Source organism: Pezoporus flaviventris, unplaced genomic scaffold (genome assembly GCF_033815535.1).
Source record: "Pezoporus flaviventris isolate CSIRO_AGI_PZ_B2104156 unplaced genomic scaffold, CSIRO_AGI_Pfla_v1 ptg000083l, whole genome shotgun sequence".
In the NCBI taxonomy this organism is placed as follows: Eukaryota; Metazoa; Chordata; class Aves; order Psittaciformes; family Psittacidae; genus Pezoporus; species Pezoporus flaviventris.
Window position 1 is genome coordinate 12,549,993 of NW_026892631.1, and position 18,277 is coordinate 12,568,269.

Here is an 18,277-nt window from a genome sequence, read left to right on the forward strand (position 1 = left end):
CATTTCTAGCAGGTCCTGAGATGCCCGAAAGCTTCTTTGAAGCAACCACATAGACACTCGCTCCTATAGATTTCTAACTGGAAACAAACTGGCTAGAACAATCTGAGTATTTAACCTAAGTATCCCATCTCTGAGTGTCAAAGACAATAAACATGAAGCATTACCAGTCCGTTTCTGAAAGTCAGATCCAAAAGGCACCGAGACATATTTGGGGCAATGCAAGAAATCAGTCCTCTTACCACCACCCAGACACAATTAAAGAAGCCATCATAAAATAGTCACTGCTCTGCCATGAAAGGCTTTGCCCTTATAGCTGCTTGTTCACATACTTGCGCAGAAGCAGCCCCAGGACACCTGGAAGGACAGGAGGTCAGAGTTCCCCGCATCTCCCTCAGTGCAAAGAAGGAACAAGTGCCGTCAGCTCTGGAGCACGACAGGAGAAACTGCAGCCTGCCAAGCTTTTGAGACAAAACAGCAAGAAACACAACTTCAGGGAGAGCAACCAAAGAGCATCCTTTTTAATATCAAGGAAAAGAATAATTTGTGCTGGGTGAGTCAAGACTTTATTGCTAAACCAGCTTAAATTAAAGCAGGTGGAAAACTACTATGCTCAGTAACCAATGAAAGCACAAAAATCAGTTTCACAAATCATTTCTTAGCATTCCAGTTGCAGCAAGCAGGAGATTCAGAAAAGCTTATTTTAATGAAAAACTTTATTTTTCATTACAATTCACAGTTTATACACGGCAAAACAAACCCTTGCCATGTGGACATTCAGAACACTGTGCTGGGGAGACAAGGATCTTTGTTATAAGCTGTGTCATGGAATCTCCTTTGTTTTAAAAGCGTACTCTTTGTAAATGTTAATTGACTGATATTTACACTTAATGGACTGAATTTACATATTAACTTATATTTTATTAGAAAACAAGCTAAGCATCCAAAAAACATTAACATTCATATCTTGCATGTTATCTAATGGTCAGAGATGCTGTAATATTTGCCACTTGAATCATGCCCAATCAGCAAAGTCCCATTCTTTAATTTACACAGAACCTTAATTGTTCTCTTAAGGCCTGTTCTATTCATTTTATGTACAGCCAGGTTACAATAGATTAACATAAGAAAAAAAAATGCAAAATTATCCATTCCATCCTGCATTTCTTCTGAATCTCATGTACACCTATAAGCAAAACAGAAGGTACAAAATTAAAGTGTTTTCTTAAAACCAATAAAAACCCCCCATAGTCTGGTTTAGATCTGGTTCTTGTCAGCCTATCCTGTCTGAACAATCATCAGTATTCGGATTGTGCTATTTATCAGCTCTTTTTCACGCCTGCACTTCTATCCAGAGCCATCTCTATTTGAAATGTAGAAAGTCACAGTGATACCACGTCAGTCACAGCTCCATCACAGGCAGCCACTGTACAGTGCGACATTCAGGAAAGCACTTCCAGCAGGATTCCTTGGTAAAATATCATATGGCATCTGGTGTGACTTGACTTGAAGTTAAGAATCCTTTTCAAGGAGCGAATATCTGGCAGACAGGTTTATGCCTATTAGAAAAATCACTGTATTTTTCTGCATTGCTGTATTCCAATAACCACATCCAGCAAACAATTAAATAGCCTGTCCTCTAAGTAGTAATTTTCATTTATTCATGTCATCTATCAAGCAATTAGATGACAGACAGATAAGATGCAGGTTTTTTTGGTACACCTGACGCAAAGACAACTGCTGAACACTGCTTGAAATAGACAAGACCCAAAGAGGGCCTGCGAATTCTACAAGTCAGTGTGAACAAGTATCAGCTGGACCTGAGTAAAATAAAATGCTTCTGGGGGGCATGTTTTCAATTTCTGAAACTGCAGTGCCTTTAAATTTAGAGCTAAGATCATCATTTGATGATTGCTGCTTTTGGCATTCGTTCATGCTGGTTGGTATCTTCACAACAGACACCTTTTAAAACACCATCATTTCAAGAAGAATGAAAGCTCAAATGAAACACGTTTCTCATGAAAAAAAACTAACAAACAAAAACCATACAGGAACTGTAGAGGTTCTGGTTCTTCAAAAGATAAGGCACTGACAAAAATTTCTTAGGTAAAAGGCTGCATAAGCATTTCTTGCCATTTACAAATGTGTTGTAGTCCAGAAATGGTCCATTCCTAGGCTCAGTAAGGTAGACCCTGAAATTTTAAGGACTGATCCCTCAAAGCTACATTGTTACCATAAACAAATGTGATTCATTCTTGAGGCCGTATGGCACGTTAAGAGACGTGATAAACAGTCTGGGCAGATAAAGGCAGAAGATGTTGTTTGTTCCAGCATCTTTCGATAACAGAAGTGCCATTCTTTGTGTCTTTGAAGAGATGCGATGGTAACTCTGGACTGCAGTTTCTGTGAAACTCATGCACACATATAAAATGCTATTAGCATTGATCATTGACAGGGTGGGAAAAGAGAAAAGGTATATGGCTAGTCTCAGCCAAGAGCTCCTCAAGGGCTGGGATTCAAAGTCATGGCTACTTAATGTTTTCAATTACAGCTATTTCTTCTGCTGCACAGTGCGGCGTCAAACCATTCATGTAAATGTTGTCTGTCTTTGTTAGAGCTGGCAGGATGTCTTTCTCACTGGTGAGGTGGTTGACTGACAGGGTTCTCTTGCAGGGAGTCAGGTCTTGGTTGTGGTTGACGGCGAGTTCTGCAGAGAGCTTCCTCTTGATAGAGGTAGCCCGCTGGAACTTGTCGTAGATCTCCACGCTCAGGCGTCTTCGGGTTTCTTTGAACTCTGCAGTGACGTTGGCTGTCCACTCTGCAGCGTGGGCTCTGAATTCCCCTACCTGTGGTAAAAGTGAGGGGAAAAAAGAAAGGAAGCATTACAAGGACTTCAGACATTGTTTAGTCTCAAGAGCCCAGTGAAAGCACAATGTGACTTTAGGCTGGCAAAGAGCTGCTGCTGCTAGTACAGATTTCTCATGTCACAAACTCATTCGTTTATTGATAGCAACTGAAAGAGAAATGTCACACTGGTAGGAGTTAACAGCAACTCAAAACCACAATAAAAGTCTCGTCTGCTAATATTTCTTCCTTTTAATTACAGGCAGTCAGCAATACAGGAAAGCTACAGAGCCCTGACATCTGCACAGTACCCAGCTGGTCAGGGGATGCTGAAATCCCAGCAGTCTGGGTTGTGTTATGTATTGTTACTAGGGTGCAGGGTTATTTAAGAGCACTTTTAGTGTATCTGGAATGATCCAGACAGACCTGGCAAAGATATTTCTAAAGCTGGACAGAAAAGCTTTTTTAAAGGAAAACATCAGCTGCTTGTGTTCCTTCTTTTCTGTGCTTGCTCAAACATGGCACCAATACAGCAACAGCTCCAGTCATGTCAGCAACATGTCTGCTTTCGCCACTGCAATGACCTACTAAACAGCAGCTTGAAGACAATTGCAGAGTAGTACCAATTGCACCCTGGAGGTGGGCATTTCCCCTGCTTTGTGCAGATTTCCAGTCAGATTGGCTGCAAGTTACCAGTTTTGTGCCTTCACTAGAATTTCATATATGTATGTAGATCCTTGCTGCCTACTCAGCTCTCCACATCCTTCTACTGACTGACTTTACAGAAAGGCTGACCTACTTTCACTTTGCCATCATCTTTACTCTGTGAGATTTCTTCCCAGCATTTCAATGTTTTAGTACTAGGAAAGCTGGAGCATCCCATGAGCCCAGACTCTGAAGGTAGGGTTGAGGAGGGGGAGAAAGGCAGCTGCTGGCATGGAATCCCAGGTTATCTTTAATTCAGCTACAGTATGAGGCAGACTGGGCAACTCACCGATATAATCATCCGAGGTGAACTGTGGCCTTGTAATTCATATACTATTTGTATTTTGTTGAGAAACTGGAACAGGCTGCCCAAGGAATTTGTAAATGCTCCATCCCTGGCAGTGTTTGAGGTCAGGTTGGATGGAGACTTGGACAACCTGGTCTAATGTGAGGAGTCCCTGCCCATGCCAGGGGGTTGAAACTGGATGGTCATAAGGTCCTTTTCATCCCAAACCATTCTGTGGTTCTACAATTCTTTTCTTGCTCATATTTCAACCAAACTCCTGTTACAATATTAACTACGTAACTAAAGGAAGCACCATTTAAGAAGGTTCTCTCGTTATAACTGCAAAGCAAGAGATTGATTCTCTTTAAATCTCTGCTTTGTAGGCAGTTAATAGCTGGAAGTTACAGTACAGGAAGGATAGACTGTTCCAAAGCAAAGCATTTCAGATGAATTAACCCTCTTACACAAATTAGTCTAATTGGCACTGCTCAGTCCAGAATTTCAATCATTAGCAGGCAAGCTTAGACTTGGCGAGCACAGCAATTAATACTAACCAACACCCACAAAAACGAAACAGGGAAATATGGGGATAAACCATCAGAGAAAAGTGGTCAATGGGCTTATTTATGCTTTGCAGTGCAGTGAAAACCAGGAATATAGTGATGGTAAAGGATAAGCAGCCTACCCAGAGGTGACAGGGTTTCAGGAAAAATTTCCCCTTTCAGAAACAAAACAAAACCCCTTTACCCAGGGCTCCTTTTATTCCATTTGTCTCAGCTTCAGTGAATTACACAGGTGATTAATACAGACCCATTCCGTATATTGTCTAAAACAAGGATATTATCCATAACACACACACTCGCCCAACTGAAGGATTATTAGTATTTAAATTGTGCAATTAGGGTCAGACACACTGCACTTCTGATCCGAAAATAATGAAACCTGTAAACGCTGGAACATTTCATCTGCTCCAATATTTTTATTTGCAGTAAACAAGTAATAAAAATACGATAAGCTGTATCAGCGTACCCCCTTGGGCAGGTTTGTCCTTCTCCAAAGCTTTGCTAAAGGCAGGCTGCTCAGGGTCATAGACTCATAGAACAGTCAGAGTTGGACAGGACCTTAAGATCATCCAGTTCCAACCCCCTGGCATGGGCAGGGACACCTCACACTAAACCACGTTGCCCAAGGCTCTGTGCAACCTGGCCTTGAACATTGCCAGGGGTGGAGCATTCACAACTTCCCTGGGCACCCTGTGCCAGTGCCTCAGCACCCTCACAATAAAGATTTTCTCCCTTATATCTAACCTGGACTTCCCCTGTATGAAGCATGCTTCTGTCCAAGGGAGCAAAGAGCCAGTATACGATTTCCTATTTCATCCTACACATTTTTACCCCTCACCAGCTGTGTAAGCATTTGCTAGACCAGTTAATTTGCTCTGGCACACATCTCTGGCATTGCATATTTTCACATTCAAGTGATGTTACCAGGCTGGCAAGTTTAAAATTGTGTCTTAGCAACTTACTGGAAGCTACAAGCATCTTGAACTGTCTCCCCATATGCTTTTAAAACTTGTTTTCACTTGTAGTTTCAATTCACACTTCCCTCATGTTTTCTCAGCAAAAGAAAAACAGTTGGCCATGCTCCTGATCAAAGCTAGTCTATGTAACCCTTAGGATAAGCTCAGAATTCCCCCTTCAGCTCACCTCAGTGCTGGTGATGTACCCATCTTGTACAGGGCAAGCTGCTGTATTTTAACTCTTGCACGCATAAGTTATTCAGAAGAACTTTAAACCTGCTAGTTGTTAGGATACGTGGTGACTAAATTCCAGTTAGATTTCTTTTGGGAAGCAAGTTTATGCAGCCAGCTAAAGAACATTATTAGATATGCTTTGGAGAGGGGCTCACGTTCCAGTTAAAGGTGATGTGGAACATGAATATGGTGGATTCAATTGTATTTACCTGTAGACCAGAGCTATGGTGCTAAAAAAGGTAGGCTATTTCTAAGCAGAAATGAAAATGCATTAGTAGTAAAACAGAGGTAATTGGCACAGCATGAGAAACTAGAATTTGAGTGCTGCATGAACTATGCCTGCCCCAGATTACTGCTTTCCGCCCCTAGCTTTTGTGTGAACCGAAATGCACTCAAAAATGTTATCTCTTCAGAATAAAACTCCTAATTCCATAGCACTTACGGGCTCAAGCACAAAAGGTTACAGGAAAAGAAATGTGCAGTTTTTAACAGCCAGTATACATAAGCAACATGCTCTTATAATTTGCTCTCTCCTTTCTCCATAGGGGCATTTCTGTATACGTTCAGGTTCTTTCTGTCCTTAGGGTATGACATTTTATCATAATGCATTTCAGCCCCTCTTCATCTGGGAGCTGACAGCCATGAAAAGTCTTATTCAAAGCGATCGAAATGCCAGTTGCCCATGCTACTCAAATAAAGGGAATAATCTTAACATACCTGCCTATTGCAACAACTGATTACAGTTCTCCAATTGTCCTTCCTCATTACAGCACACAGCTCTGTAGACTCTGCAGCTGCCATATTTTGGGCAATGAGGCACGAGGATGAGGCCTTAGTCACAGAAATTATTGATAACTTAGTACTTTACATAAGGCTGAATGACACAAAGCATTTCAAAAGTAACCGGAAAAACACCTCACAGTGATAGCACTTGGTGCATCTACACAATAAGCAGCACTGCTCTGGTGATGATGCTCATGCCTAACCTTTGGGGGAATAGAAATGCCACCAGTAATGGGGATGCAGTCCCTAGCCTAGTTCCCAGATTGGCTTCCTCCTCATCAAAATCCAGATTAGACTGAAAGTTGTTAGACATAGTTCACAAGGAGTATCAACTTTAACCTATTACCATTGTACTTTGAACATCAAGAACTAGTAATTTTATTAGGCATTTAAGCAGCAATACCCTTACAGAGCTAGGGAAGATAGGTCTCAATGACAAATTCAAGAAATACAGTAATGGTAACACAATAAAATATCCCACACAGCACACTTCACCACAAAATAAGATACTTCCCTAAAAATATTGAGTCAGTTCCTTGCCCAGCACAGGCAGCCTGGCCTCCAGCTACCATTGCAGATGGGCCTGGATATCCCATACACTGCATCATACCTGACAGCTCCAGGGGGTGTCTGAAATACCCCAAGTCATCTCCAGTAGCATCTCTAAATGTCTATGTTAAGGTGTTTCTGTCTACCTGTAGCAGAAATCTCACATTTACTCTACTAGGATATAATGAAGAATAGCCTCTGAACAATTTTGAAGCATATCTACTTATTTCTATTAAAGTCACTTCTCGCAGGCTGTGCACACGTTATCACCAGTATCATTTAAAGTCAGACATACTGAATTTGACAGAACTAGGAAAAAACATAAGCAACCCATCTAAATTAATAATAACCTAAAACCAGCTCTCAACCAATATCACCGATCAGACAAAAACTCTCTACTCATTTTCATCAACATCATGTTTTAGCTTTCTCACTCTAGCTCAGCTCTGTGCTTGGATAGAGGCCAGCAGCATAACCCAGAATATGTCTAAAAGGATGCTACTATTAAAAATGAACAAACAAAGAAACACCAGCCAAAAGCCACATTTGAAGATACTGAATCACCTGCTCCATTGGTCAGTACATTTACTCTAATTCCTTATCCTTGTCTGGAGTTCGAGGACCTTTCTGGAGACTCCACACAAATATCCAAGTAATTATACAAATCAAACTGCCCCCCATGCAGGAAGATCACTCATCCTATTAAGCGTGGTCTGGACAGCACAAGCCATGTAGCCACAACCTTTACAAGAGTAATGTAGGCTTTGAATTAAGCCACATCTGGGATCAAACAGAAAACATCCACAAGTCTAATGAAGGTTATCCTTAGATAGACCAAAATGAAGATACACTTGTCTAACTTTCCCTTAGTTTCACTCTCTTCTTTAAGGAGATTCCTGAAAAACCCCAATATTACAGTATAACTGGTTAATCTACTTACAGAGTGGGAAGAGACATATCCTGCTTGGAGGGAACTCAAATACATGATATGAATGTTATGGTATACTGGGGAGGAGCAAACCCTAAGTATCAAATCAGGTAAAAAAAAAAGTAGCATTACATACACTATGCAAGAAAATGAAAGCATCTCTAATTAATGTCTACCTTTCTTTCATAACTGTACTTTACGCTGTTTCCCTTTGGCATATGGGGCTCATACATTTTATGATGGCCAAATCAGTGCAAGCCAAAAAGTAAGTGGATGAGCTGGAAATATCCATCTGACCGCATTTTAGGAAGAAAAAAGTGACCTTCCTTACAGATACTCTTAATGTTCTACATGTTCCTCAGTATATCATTTCTAGCATTTATCTCTAATGCATTCTCCGAAGTTTCACAGCTTCATTTTTCCACTCCAATGTACTTTTTCTGATACTTAAAAATAATACATCCAATTAACTTCTCCATGATACGCTACTCGGAGAGAAAACTAGAAAGAACATGAACATGTCAAGTTACCCAGGCAGCAGAGCAGAGTACATAACATTATGTCTCAGCTTTCAAGAAACTCATCCAGCATTCAGGGAGGAATTGTTCTCCAAGTCCTACTTAAAAATCGCAATAAAAAATGCAGCTAGGGAGAGGCTTGATGGGTTTAACAATGCAGCTCTGAGTGGGCTGATTCCCTGCGTGGGTAGGTTTTTCTATCTGCCATTACCTGCTGCTCCAGGTAAGCATACAGCACCTCGTCCCACCTGAGCTACTGCTGGCCACAAATTTATGTTCACTACAACAGTGCTCCACAGGGTAGAGAAGATAGGAATGTAGGAAAGTTTCACAAATCTCTTACTGAAGCCTGGGCATTCCCTGTACATTAAGGAGATTTCACTTATAACCCAACTAAATAAATTCCTATGCCCTTTATCTGCTTTTAAGTATTTCAGGCTGTTCAGCCTGGAGAAGAGAAGTTATGTGGACACCTCAGAGCAGCTTCCAATATCTGCAGGGGGCTACAAGGATGCTGAAGAGGGACTCTTCATCAGAGACTGTAGCAATAAGACAAGGGGTGACGTTCTTTACTGTGAGGGTGCTGCTGCACTGCCACAGGTTGCCCAGAGAAGTGGTAAATGCCTCTGGCGGTGTTCAAGGCCAGGTTGGACAGAGTCTTGGGCAACGTGATCTAGTGAGGGGTATCTCCCATGGCAGGGGGTTGGAACTGGATGCTCTTAAGGTTCTTTCCAACCCAACCCATTCTATCATTCTATGATTTTTGTAATTATAGCATTATTAGTAAGTATCCAAAGCACACAGTGCTGTAATCCTCAGACAGAAGACTGCGATCTGTCTTTAAAGGTAAAGGAAAATAGTAACAACATGCAACATAGAAACACCACATGCACTAATGAGATACCTCTGCCGAGCTTTCCCAGGAGTTTAACCACTGCTTTTTACTCCATCTATCAAGACCTCAGGACGGTAGCAGAGAACTCATCTACACCAGGTCTTTAAGCTACCAGACTTAATTTCAAAGTAAATGGCACAAATGAAGCAGTAAGCAACCTCTTATTTTTTGCTCCCCTGACATCCCTCTGTTTCAGGCAAATATTAGAAGGGAAAAGATGCTATTTTGTGAAATTGTAACATTACAATTACATATACAGTTGTGTTTTTGTAACCACGGTGGTCAGAAATGTTTTTGGAACAATGCTCCCCCGCTGGAAATTGGATTATTCAGTCCTGTAATAAGTAATGTTTGTGGGTTCATTCCGGTGAGCAACGATCATTTGGTTTCACCCACATAACTTCCGTAAGCACACCTGATGCCTGGGATGAAACAAACCATATACTCCAATGGCAATGCTGAGAGTCCATGAATTGTGATTGTTTTTTTGTGGAGGAACATCTACAGTGGCAGATGTGAGAATATGTTTTGTGGAGATGTGACAGATGGCAGATGAGGAAATGGCCCTTCTGCTTTATCATGGCCTGATTCAGCAAAATAAACCCAGGAAGCCTATAAAATAAAAACAATAATAATAAAAGCAATCTTACCTTGTCTACAAACCCAGAACCAGATATACTAACAGTTGCCACATTCATTTTATTGTGCCCCACAAATATGAACACTCCTATGTTAGGTACCTCCTCAGAACTATTACTGAATATGGCCCATCAGACACCTCTTTGCATAAAGCTGCATGTCTGTATCTCAATACTGTACACAAGTTATTAGCCTCATTATCTCAGTCTCTAATATTCTGCCTTGTTAATAACTTCCAAAGGCAAGAGGAAAGATGCTGGCAAATTTCCTATCAAAATCAGCTGTTCTATTTAGTTGTTGCTTCTACCTCAGAGAGCCACGCAACGCCTCTTTCAACTAGATGAGTGTGAATGACATCCACCTGTATTGACCACAAGAAACTATTCAAGTTCCCTGAAAGCTGAACCTAAGGCGATTCAGGAGAACAGCCTGTATTCTGTCTGCACTATCCAGCCAATGACTTTGCTGCAGCCAGAAAGAGCAAACATTAAGAGTTGTACTAGAAGCATAATGAAACCCAAGCCACAAGCAGTTGAAAGACTGCCTCAACTTTCTCCCACAGCAAAGAGACAATGACTATTTCATCAAGTCATTGGACTTTTTGAGCTTATAAAGATATGCTAAAGAAAACAACTCGGTACCTAGTAAAGAATGGCTACTATAACTACATGGTCAAGTCCCAGTAAAAACTATTTCTTAACTTTCTAATGGAATAACTGGAATAATGTTTGTAGGAAACATCAAAACTCCACTTGTGGTTCAACACTTATTTTACTACTGCAGTCATCCCTTGTAAAGGAAAGCATTCCTCTGTTTCTCCAGCCCATTTTATCCATGACTGCAAAGCAGTTTCCTCACTGTCTACAGAACTTGTTAAAGATGTAAGGGTATTCTGCTGAGCTGGCTTTGTCAAGGGACTCGGCCACAAGACAGCTGTTAATCAAATGCATACACACTCAGTGCATACTAACACGCACTGGGCATCTTTTCCTAACAGTAACCAAGAACTGAGCATAGCTTAAAATAAAGTTTTCAGGAAAATCAGCATGTTAATCCTGAAGATTAACAGATTCCAGATTCAATATCACTGTCAATAGAGTTAAATTAGATGTCTTTGTCACAGTAACCTAAAGAGTTGATTAACATCTTGTCTCCAAAAATCAAGACTTCCTGATATAAACCCTGATAATGTACACTCAGGGAATCCTCATGGATAATCAACTCCAAGAAATGCCATTGCTATAACTGAGCTCTCTTTAATCAATTTATCTTACTATGAAGTGTAAGTCACTTGCTCCAGTTTTATTTTTGCAAATTCAATAGCTCTCACCATCACTACCTGGTTGCAATCAGCCCTCAGTAGATGCATTTCCATCTCCCCTGAATCATCCAGTTGCACAGTGAGGCAAGGGGAACCCTGGTGGGAAAGCAGGGCCAGGGATAGGGGCTGGCAGGTGAGGTACTGACAGTGCCCCTTTGCCCTCAGTCAGCACAGTGTGCATGCTGCTCAGGGAAGTGCATTTAGGCAACATGGCTCTATTGTAATCAGCACCACATCAGCATCACTTTAGGACCTGGTACTCAATATTTAATAACAAAACAGCCATCTCTAAAGAGCTTCAATATGCCTAGCTAAGAGGCATTATCTAAATATAAGCCATATAAATATAAACCACCCCAAAATGATAATAGTGCAGATGTTACCTGTCTGCGTGTGCATACTGAATCTGAAGTTGAGCAGCCACCACATGTTCAAAGTACACAAAGCTATGAGGAAAGACACCTCAAAACAAAGTGTCAAAAGCCATCAGTAGATCAGTTTCCCTGGGACTCACAGAACACGTTCTTTCATATTCATTATTGCACATAGTAAAACAGTGTATTTGTAAGAAAATGATCAGTACAGAAACTCAGTATTATAGACTGTTGCTAGGGGAAGACTGAGAATACCACCAGAGTGACTTATGCTCTTGAGAAGGGAAGGGATCAAACTGACTTCAAAGCCAGGTCAGCCATTTCCACCTTCTCCTTACACCAATACCACTCTTTATACATCTTGGACTCAAAGATGTTATGGAGGGACTTCTCCCATCTTTTGTTTCTTGGGTTTGTTTGGGGATTTGGTTTTTTTTTTGCAGGTGTGAGGTGGTTCTTTTTGTTTGTTTTGCTTTTTCACTAGTCAAATTTGACTAGTTAGACCTACGGCTGTGTTTACTTTCTGAATGTGGCTATTCTTTCTCAAATACACTTTTCTGTACTTCTTGGATGCACTGAAAAAAGCCTCCTTAATGCTTAAAGCCTCCATGGTGAATTTCTCTTCAGATAGCTGTTGTGCCATTTTTGTACCTCTTTGCACTCTTTCCAAAGTTCAGACCACAGATCTAGGGTCTGTTTTCCTGTAATGTACTTTAAATAACATCTGTAGTATTCCTACAGAAATGCAATTATCCCCTGCTCGCATCTCCTAGAATTGTGCCACCCCTATCAACTGCTGCCTTGCAAAAGGACTTTACACACAGTTGCTTTCACATCATGACTGTCTCCCACAAATATTTTCATGCTTTCTAGGAACAGGCATCCATCAAGTCAGTCTGACCTACCCATTGAACTTGGGGATAGATAATTCTTAGAACCACAACAGTTGGTTTTGATTTATTGTAAGAAAAGGAAAAGCCCAAGCAATAGTTTGCTTCAACAGAGGCCAATCCATCTCAACACATAATGTATCAGCAGTTGTCTCACACCTTTGTAATAAGCTGATCATCAGGATGAAGAGTTATTCTTACCAACTTCTTTTCTAAGTAAAAAGACTTTGTTTCTTAAAACAGCAAAAGCCAGGTTAAGAGCTCACCATCACTGAAAAAACTTATCCTTTCTCCTCCTTGGTCACACTCCCTACTTGCCAATTCAACTCACTAAAACTTTGTAAAACTCTCTCAATTGAGTCCACTCCTTTTTGCTTTTCATGCATACAGCCTACATTTAGGGTCCCTCCTTAGGGGATTAGAGATGTATTCAAGCTCTTTTTAGGTTGGGACCTTATGCTGAGTGATTACCTTCAACCTGAATCTAGTAAAATGGAAACACAACAAATATCACGGAGGGTGAGATAATCTCCATGGCATCGTTATGTCAAGCATATCCTATTTTGATAGACATAAGTGACACCTCTGCCACTGATGCCAAGAAGATGAAACTAAATGATGATTCAGATGAGTCAAATTTGTTTGTAAAAACTTAAACAAATTGCTTAGAACCAAAATCAATTTGTTTATACAAATTATATTTTATAAAGAACTTTTATTTGTTTATAAAACATAAAAGATGACAAATGCCTCTTGAATTTCCTCAAGAAGTGAATGTGCTTTTTCTCATAAAGTTTTAGGTTTGGTCTTTAAAGCTGGATTCATATCGTTCATTTCAAAAGACAGACACCCAGCATGAAAAAATCACTTGTCCAAACCCAGCCAAGGTCTAACATAAGTCACCTGGATTCTTGGTACACAGCAAAAAGAACAGGCTCTTCCTGGACGCAATTCATATGGTAGATGCCTTAAAAATTCAAATGATTCATGCTAGAAACACTTGTTTCCTTCCACTAACTATAATGGGAATGCAGATGAGTAGGTCAGATGTTGATATCTACACTGGAGATGAATCCCACCTCCATTGACTTGAATGGGGTCTGGACTAGAGCTTAAGGAGACTATTGTGAGGCTGAGGGACAGAAGCATTTAATTTTCAAAGCAAATTTGAAGTTTACAGCCCACATGATTAGGATTCTTGGTTGGACAGGCATTTGTGCCCGAAACACAAACACTGAAACACAGAAGCACAGAAACTGCTGTGTGCTGAAGAAAAGTATGAGAAGGAAAAAAATCCTGCTGAAATTTTACCTTCCAAAAAGACTAAAATCAAAAGACTTTAAAAGTGCTCTGACTAATCAGAGTCTAAGGAATAATGAAGAGGAGAGAGTTTAAGGCAAGCTAGTACAGCTGAAATTGAACTTCAGAGGCAGATCACCTACTTAGGATTACAGCACACAGCATGTTCCAGTGACTTTGTGACACTTCATCTATCCTACTGTATGAACTGCTTTCAGCAGCAGACATAGCCTCCTAAAACTCCCACTTCTGACTCCACTTGTCTTTCACTTCCCTCCCTATTTGAGGCATCAAAACTCTCAGGAGACAAAAGCCACCTGAGCAACTGACAGTCAATCCAGTTATCTGGATTTTTAATATCCAAATATAGCATTATTGTGGATCAGTGTATGTCTGATCAGATTGTTTTCTTTTTGTTCCACTTGCATATGGCAAACTTTGGTAATATCCTGAAAACAATAGATGCTTTATTTTGTTGAAACAGTGAAATACATTATTCCTAGTCTTATGTAAACTGCTTTTCAGAACAATGCAACAACCTTAAGAAAAACGTAAACAGGACTATAGATATTATGTGATATTGATTATCAGCATGCCCACTTTCTGGAATACAGAAGTTTCCTTTCACAATATACATCCTAAATATGCTATGAGAGACCATTTTTTACTTCAGACTATAGTAAACGGCAAAAAGAAGATTTTTTACAGCTGCCTATTAAAAGAGATACTGATACACAGTTTTTGTTATCATAGGGAAGTAGAGAGAGGGGCTTTTCAACACTTGTAACCCCCCTGTCTTCATCCTGCACTCTGGTACAGTTCACTAGATTTGGCTGATACCAGCTCTCAAGTCTTGAGCCACTGAAGCCAATACAACCAGTGGGTATTGAACGATCTGTTCCCTCCTGCATCTAAAACATGGTAGGCTATTATTTCATTTTTTCATGATACAAATCCTCCACAAAATCTTTACTTGCAGGTGTTGATATCCACAATGAGCAAGGTTCATGAAGGAAGGCTTTCAGTGCCTTATATTTCCTAGGAAATTTAGTACATCATTTTCATTTGCAGAGTCCTATAGATTTCATCACAGCCCCTGCGTCTCTGTAGATTTCAATATATGATATTGTTTCTGATTTCATTTTTAGATGTAATGAGCTATTTCCCCAAAGGCTGACAGAATGTTTCCTTAAGACAGTTAAAAAAAAACATTTAGAACTATGATTTTTCCATTGCACTCATTCCTACTCTTTGAACTTTGGTTTCTCTGCCATAATCTTTATCCATAGAAGCTGGAACAGATCATAAATTCAGCTGTAACTGAAAAAGCAGACAATACAAGAAATTCAGAGTCTCCTCTGGCTTCTGCTGGCATACAAGAGACCTAATGACTACATTTCCACTAAGCTCGCCCAGCTTCTTCACTCAGTTTTTCCAAGGCAGATAGTAAGGATGAGCTACAAGCAGCAGTCAGTTTGTATCACAAAATACTACCTGTAAAGTGAACATTTGTACAGCACTTTTGTTCATACACAGCCAATCGTGTAACAAAATGCAATATATTTATAGAACTTCTTTTTTTTCCCCAACAAAGCATCATTAGGATAGAATGCAGAAACAATTGTTCCTATTTTCTAACTAGAACACAACTTGTGCTATGCCATAATTCAGTTCTCAAGCTGGTCTCAATTTTCAGACCTGTAGCATTTTGAAGCTGCTAAAACATTTTCTTTCTGGTATGGATTCTTAGACATGCCTGAACAATGGTCTAAGAATTGGGGGTGATTTCTGGACATCAGTAATATGATTATTTGGACAAAAGGTACCGATTATGTCTGTCTTTAATCTAACCTAGCACACAAGACGTGTATACAGCAAAATCACGAATACCTGCATCAGCCAAGATGATTTGGATATATCTGAAGAATGATGTTTTCCTTTCTGCAGACAAAATGAATATGCTTGTTTAGGCTACAAAGGTGAGAAAGAACGGAAAGATGAAAGAGGGCACACATTCCTGGTGCCTGAGAAAATAAAGTTTGGCATAGCACTGTGCTGCATAACCCAGCAAATGACATTTTACTTGATAAAATAGGAATGTATTCAATGCATTATAGGCATCCATGCATTTGTTCAATTAATGTTTTTCTAAATATTTTCTAAAGTTAGTCTACATTGAAACAGCTGCACTATAAAATAAAGGCAAGATATAAATTTCAAACATTCTTAATGTATTATTATTATAATAACATGGATAATGAAACACTAAAGAATGAACCTTCAGCGTGCCATGTGCGGTTCTATAGTCAAGACTGTAAGATCTCTGGATAAGACGTTGTGTGGATAAGAGTAGGAGAAAAGTGAGATTAAAGACCAGATTAGCTCTAGGAAGCAGTGTGAAGAGCTAAACCTTACCACCGGTGTCTGAGGAAATGGAGCAAAGCTAAGCCTGAACAAGGTATTTTTGTATATTAGAAGGAAATACTATGTTGCTAAAACCACAAATCATTTATTTCTCAGACTTTCAGGAAAAACTGAACCGTGCCAGCTACAATCAAAGAAAACTTTATTTATCCTCTAACATTTTCAGAACTGGGACATTTTCTTAAATGACAAAATTTAAAGTAAGATATTGTAGCATTGGCAGAATATTAAATACACATTTGCAAGTAAAAATGTATTTGAACCACAAGCAATGCACCTGACTACAAGTAACTAGGCACGCCACTGAAGATATGGAAAAACACACCCAGGCACATTTAAATAACTCATCCCAATACCTTTCATGATATAAAACATCTATTCTCTTACCACTATAAAATAATGAAAGGTATGTATTTAGTGATTTAGCATTTCTCCTTTACATACCTGCATGCCATATAGAAACAAAAAAGAACGACTTTCAGCTCAGAAATTCAGGGCTACATTCTCAGCCCAGAACAATCCTTTTAGAGACTTTTTTTCCCTGTAAGTCAGGTGCAATTGTGCATATACACTTAATAATAAATATAAAATTAGTTACATGCAGCCATGTAAAAATCACTATGTCTGATTAGACTCCTACAAAGCTTGCTGCAGCTTATGCTTTATACATAAACAGCTTTGACCTATCCTCTAAGAGCAACAGCAGCTGTAAGCTCACCTGAATTCCAGTCAAAGTTTTTTAACAGTAGTATTTCTTCCCCTTTCAACACATTCTTACCTCTTCCTTTGTCTTTTTTGATATGACTCTTAGCCAGTCTCCGATCATGCTGAGGACAGCTGCAAAGTAGGCAAGGCCAACAAGGATCCAGAACCACACCACTGGTTTATAAAAATCTAGGTACTCAATATCCGATCCCCCTGCAAAACAATACGGTTAAAATTAAAGCAGAATTAATACTCATAGGAGCAAACCCGGCTATATGTCTTAATGCTTCTCCTATTTTCTTACCCATGCAATAATTCATAGAAATTCTGCTGAATTGGAATAAATGATGATCTAAATTCATACACTCTTGAAAACAGAGTTTGGAGTATGCAAATTTTAGATAATGATTGCTAATCATTCCTAATAATTAAAAATGAGCACAGACAAACCAATTCAAGTTCTGAGACATCGTTATTTAAGGTAGAGGTCCTTGAGGACAACTTGAATGAAAGCACTTTCCACCTGCTCCAAGTAACAACCCTGTACCAAATACCAAAGTATTGCTCTGGAATATGTAGTGAGTTCCTATCCTGATAAATCAGATTTTGCAAGGACTTTGAAACATCTTAATACTTACACAAATCCTTTAGCCCTAGTAAAGATTAGTACCTGCACTACTAAGTGCTCCTATTGGGTAGGCAAACATTCTCTGTTTTGCAGAGAGGGAAAGCAGGATGGAGGGATTTAAGCTGAACTGATCCATACTCAAGAAAAGGTAGATAAATTAAATGTCAGCTGAAGGCAGCTCTTTTGAATGCCACTGCCATAAGCACCAGTCACTTCCTTCCAGTGTTAAACTAAAAAGCAATTCTGAGATCCCTGTAATGGAGCTTTCAGGTACAATACAGCTACAGGGAACAGATGCCTTATTTTCACACAAGAGAGTTATGTTCATCCGAAGCTCTTGACAACACAATAGCTCACATTTCACAACTTGCAGTTCAATGAAGCAGAAGCCTTAAACTTGCAATTCAACTGTGTTATGACAAATAAAATCAGGCTCCTAGCTTAGGTTGCTACGAGTAGAAGTTTGATGTGCATGTCTGCCCACAGTACAAGTACAGCAAAACCTTTTCAGGCACACTAAAGTAGTCTGTACAGCTACCTAATACATTGCTTTATGTTTCTGCATCCTGTACTGAAAGAGTCCAAGGATGCTGTGGGGCAAATTTTCAATCACTTTGTTACAGTAACAAGGTTAACTCTCATGAACAGTAATGTTTTTCCTGGCTTTTGTTATCTAATCAGAGATTACATTCAAATAACACAGCGTTTTATTGCTGGTTAGCTTTGTATGGAAGCCCTC

At 39.7% G+C, this 18,277-nt stretch overlaps 1 protein-coding gene across 3 annotated transcripts in view; it reads right to left on the minus strand.

Annotated features, from left to right (window-relative positions):
• Positions 1 to 1,623: 1,623 nt before the first annotated feature.
• KCNK2 (potassium two pore domain channel subfamily K member 2) overlaps positions 1,624 to 18,277 on the minus strand; it is a 104,361-nt gene continuing 87,707 nt past the window's right edge. For all 3 annotated transcript variants that reach the window (XM_061475439.1, XM_061475441.1, XM_061475440.1), the window contains 2 exons: positions 16,984 to 17,123; positions 1,624 to 2,843 (listed from right to left, as the gene is read on the minus strand). In XM_061475439.1, coding sequence (XP_061331423.1) covers positions 2,526 to 2,843; positions 16,984 to 17,123 — 458 coding nt within the window. In that variant the 3' untranslated portion in view covers positions 1,624 to 2,525. The remainder of the gene's footprint in view (positions 2,844 to 16,983; positions 17,124 to 18,277) is intronic.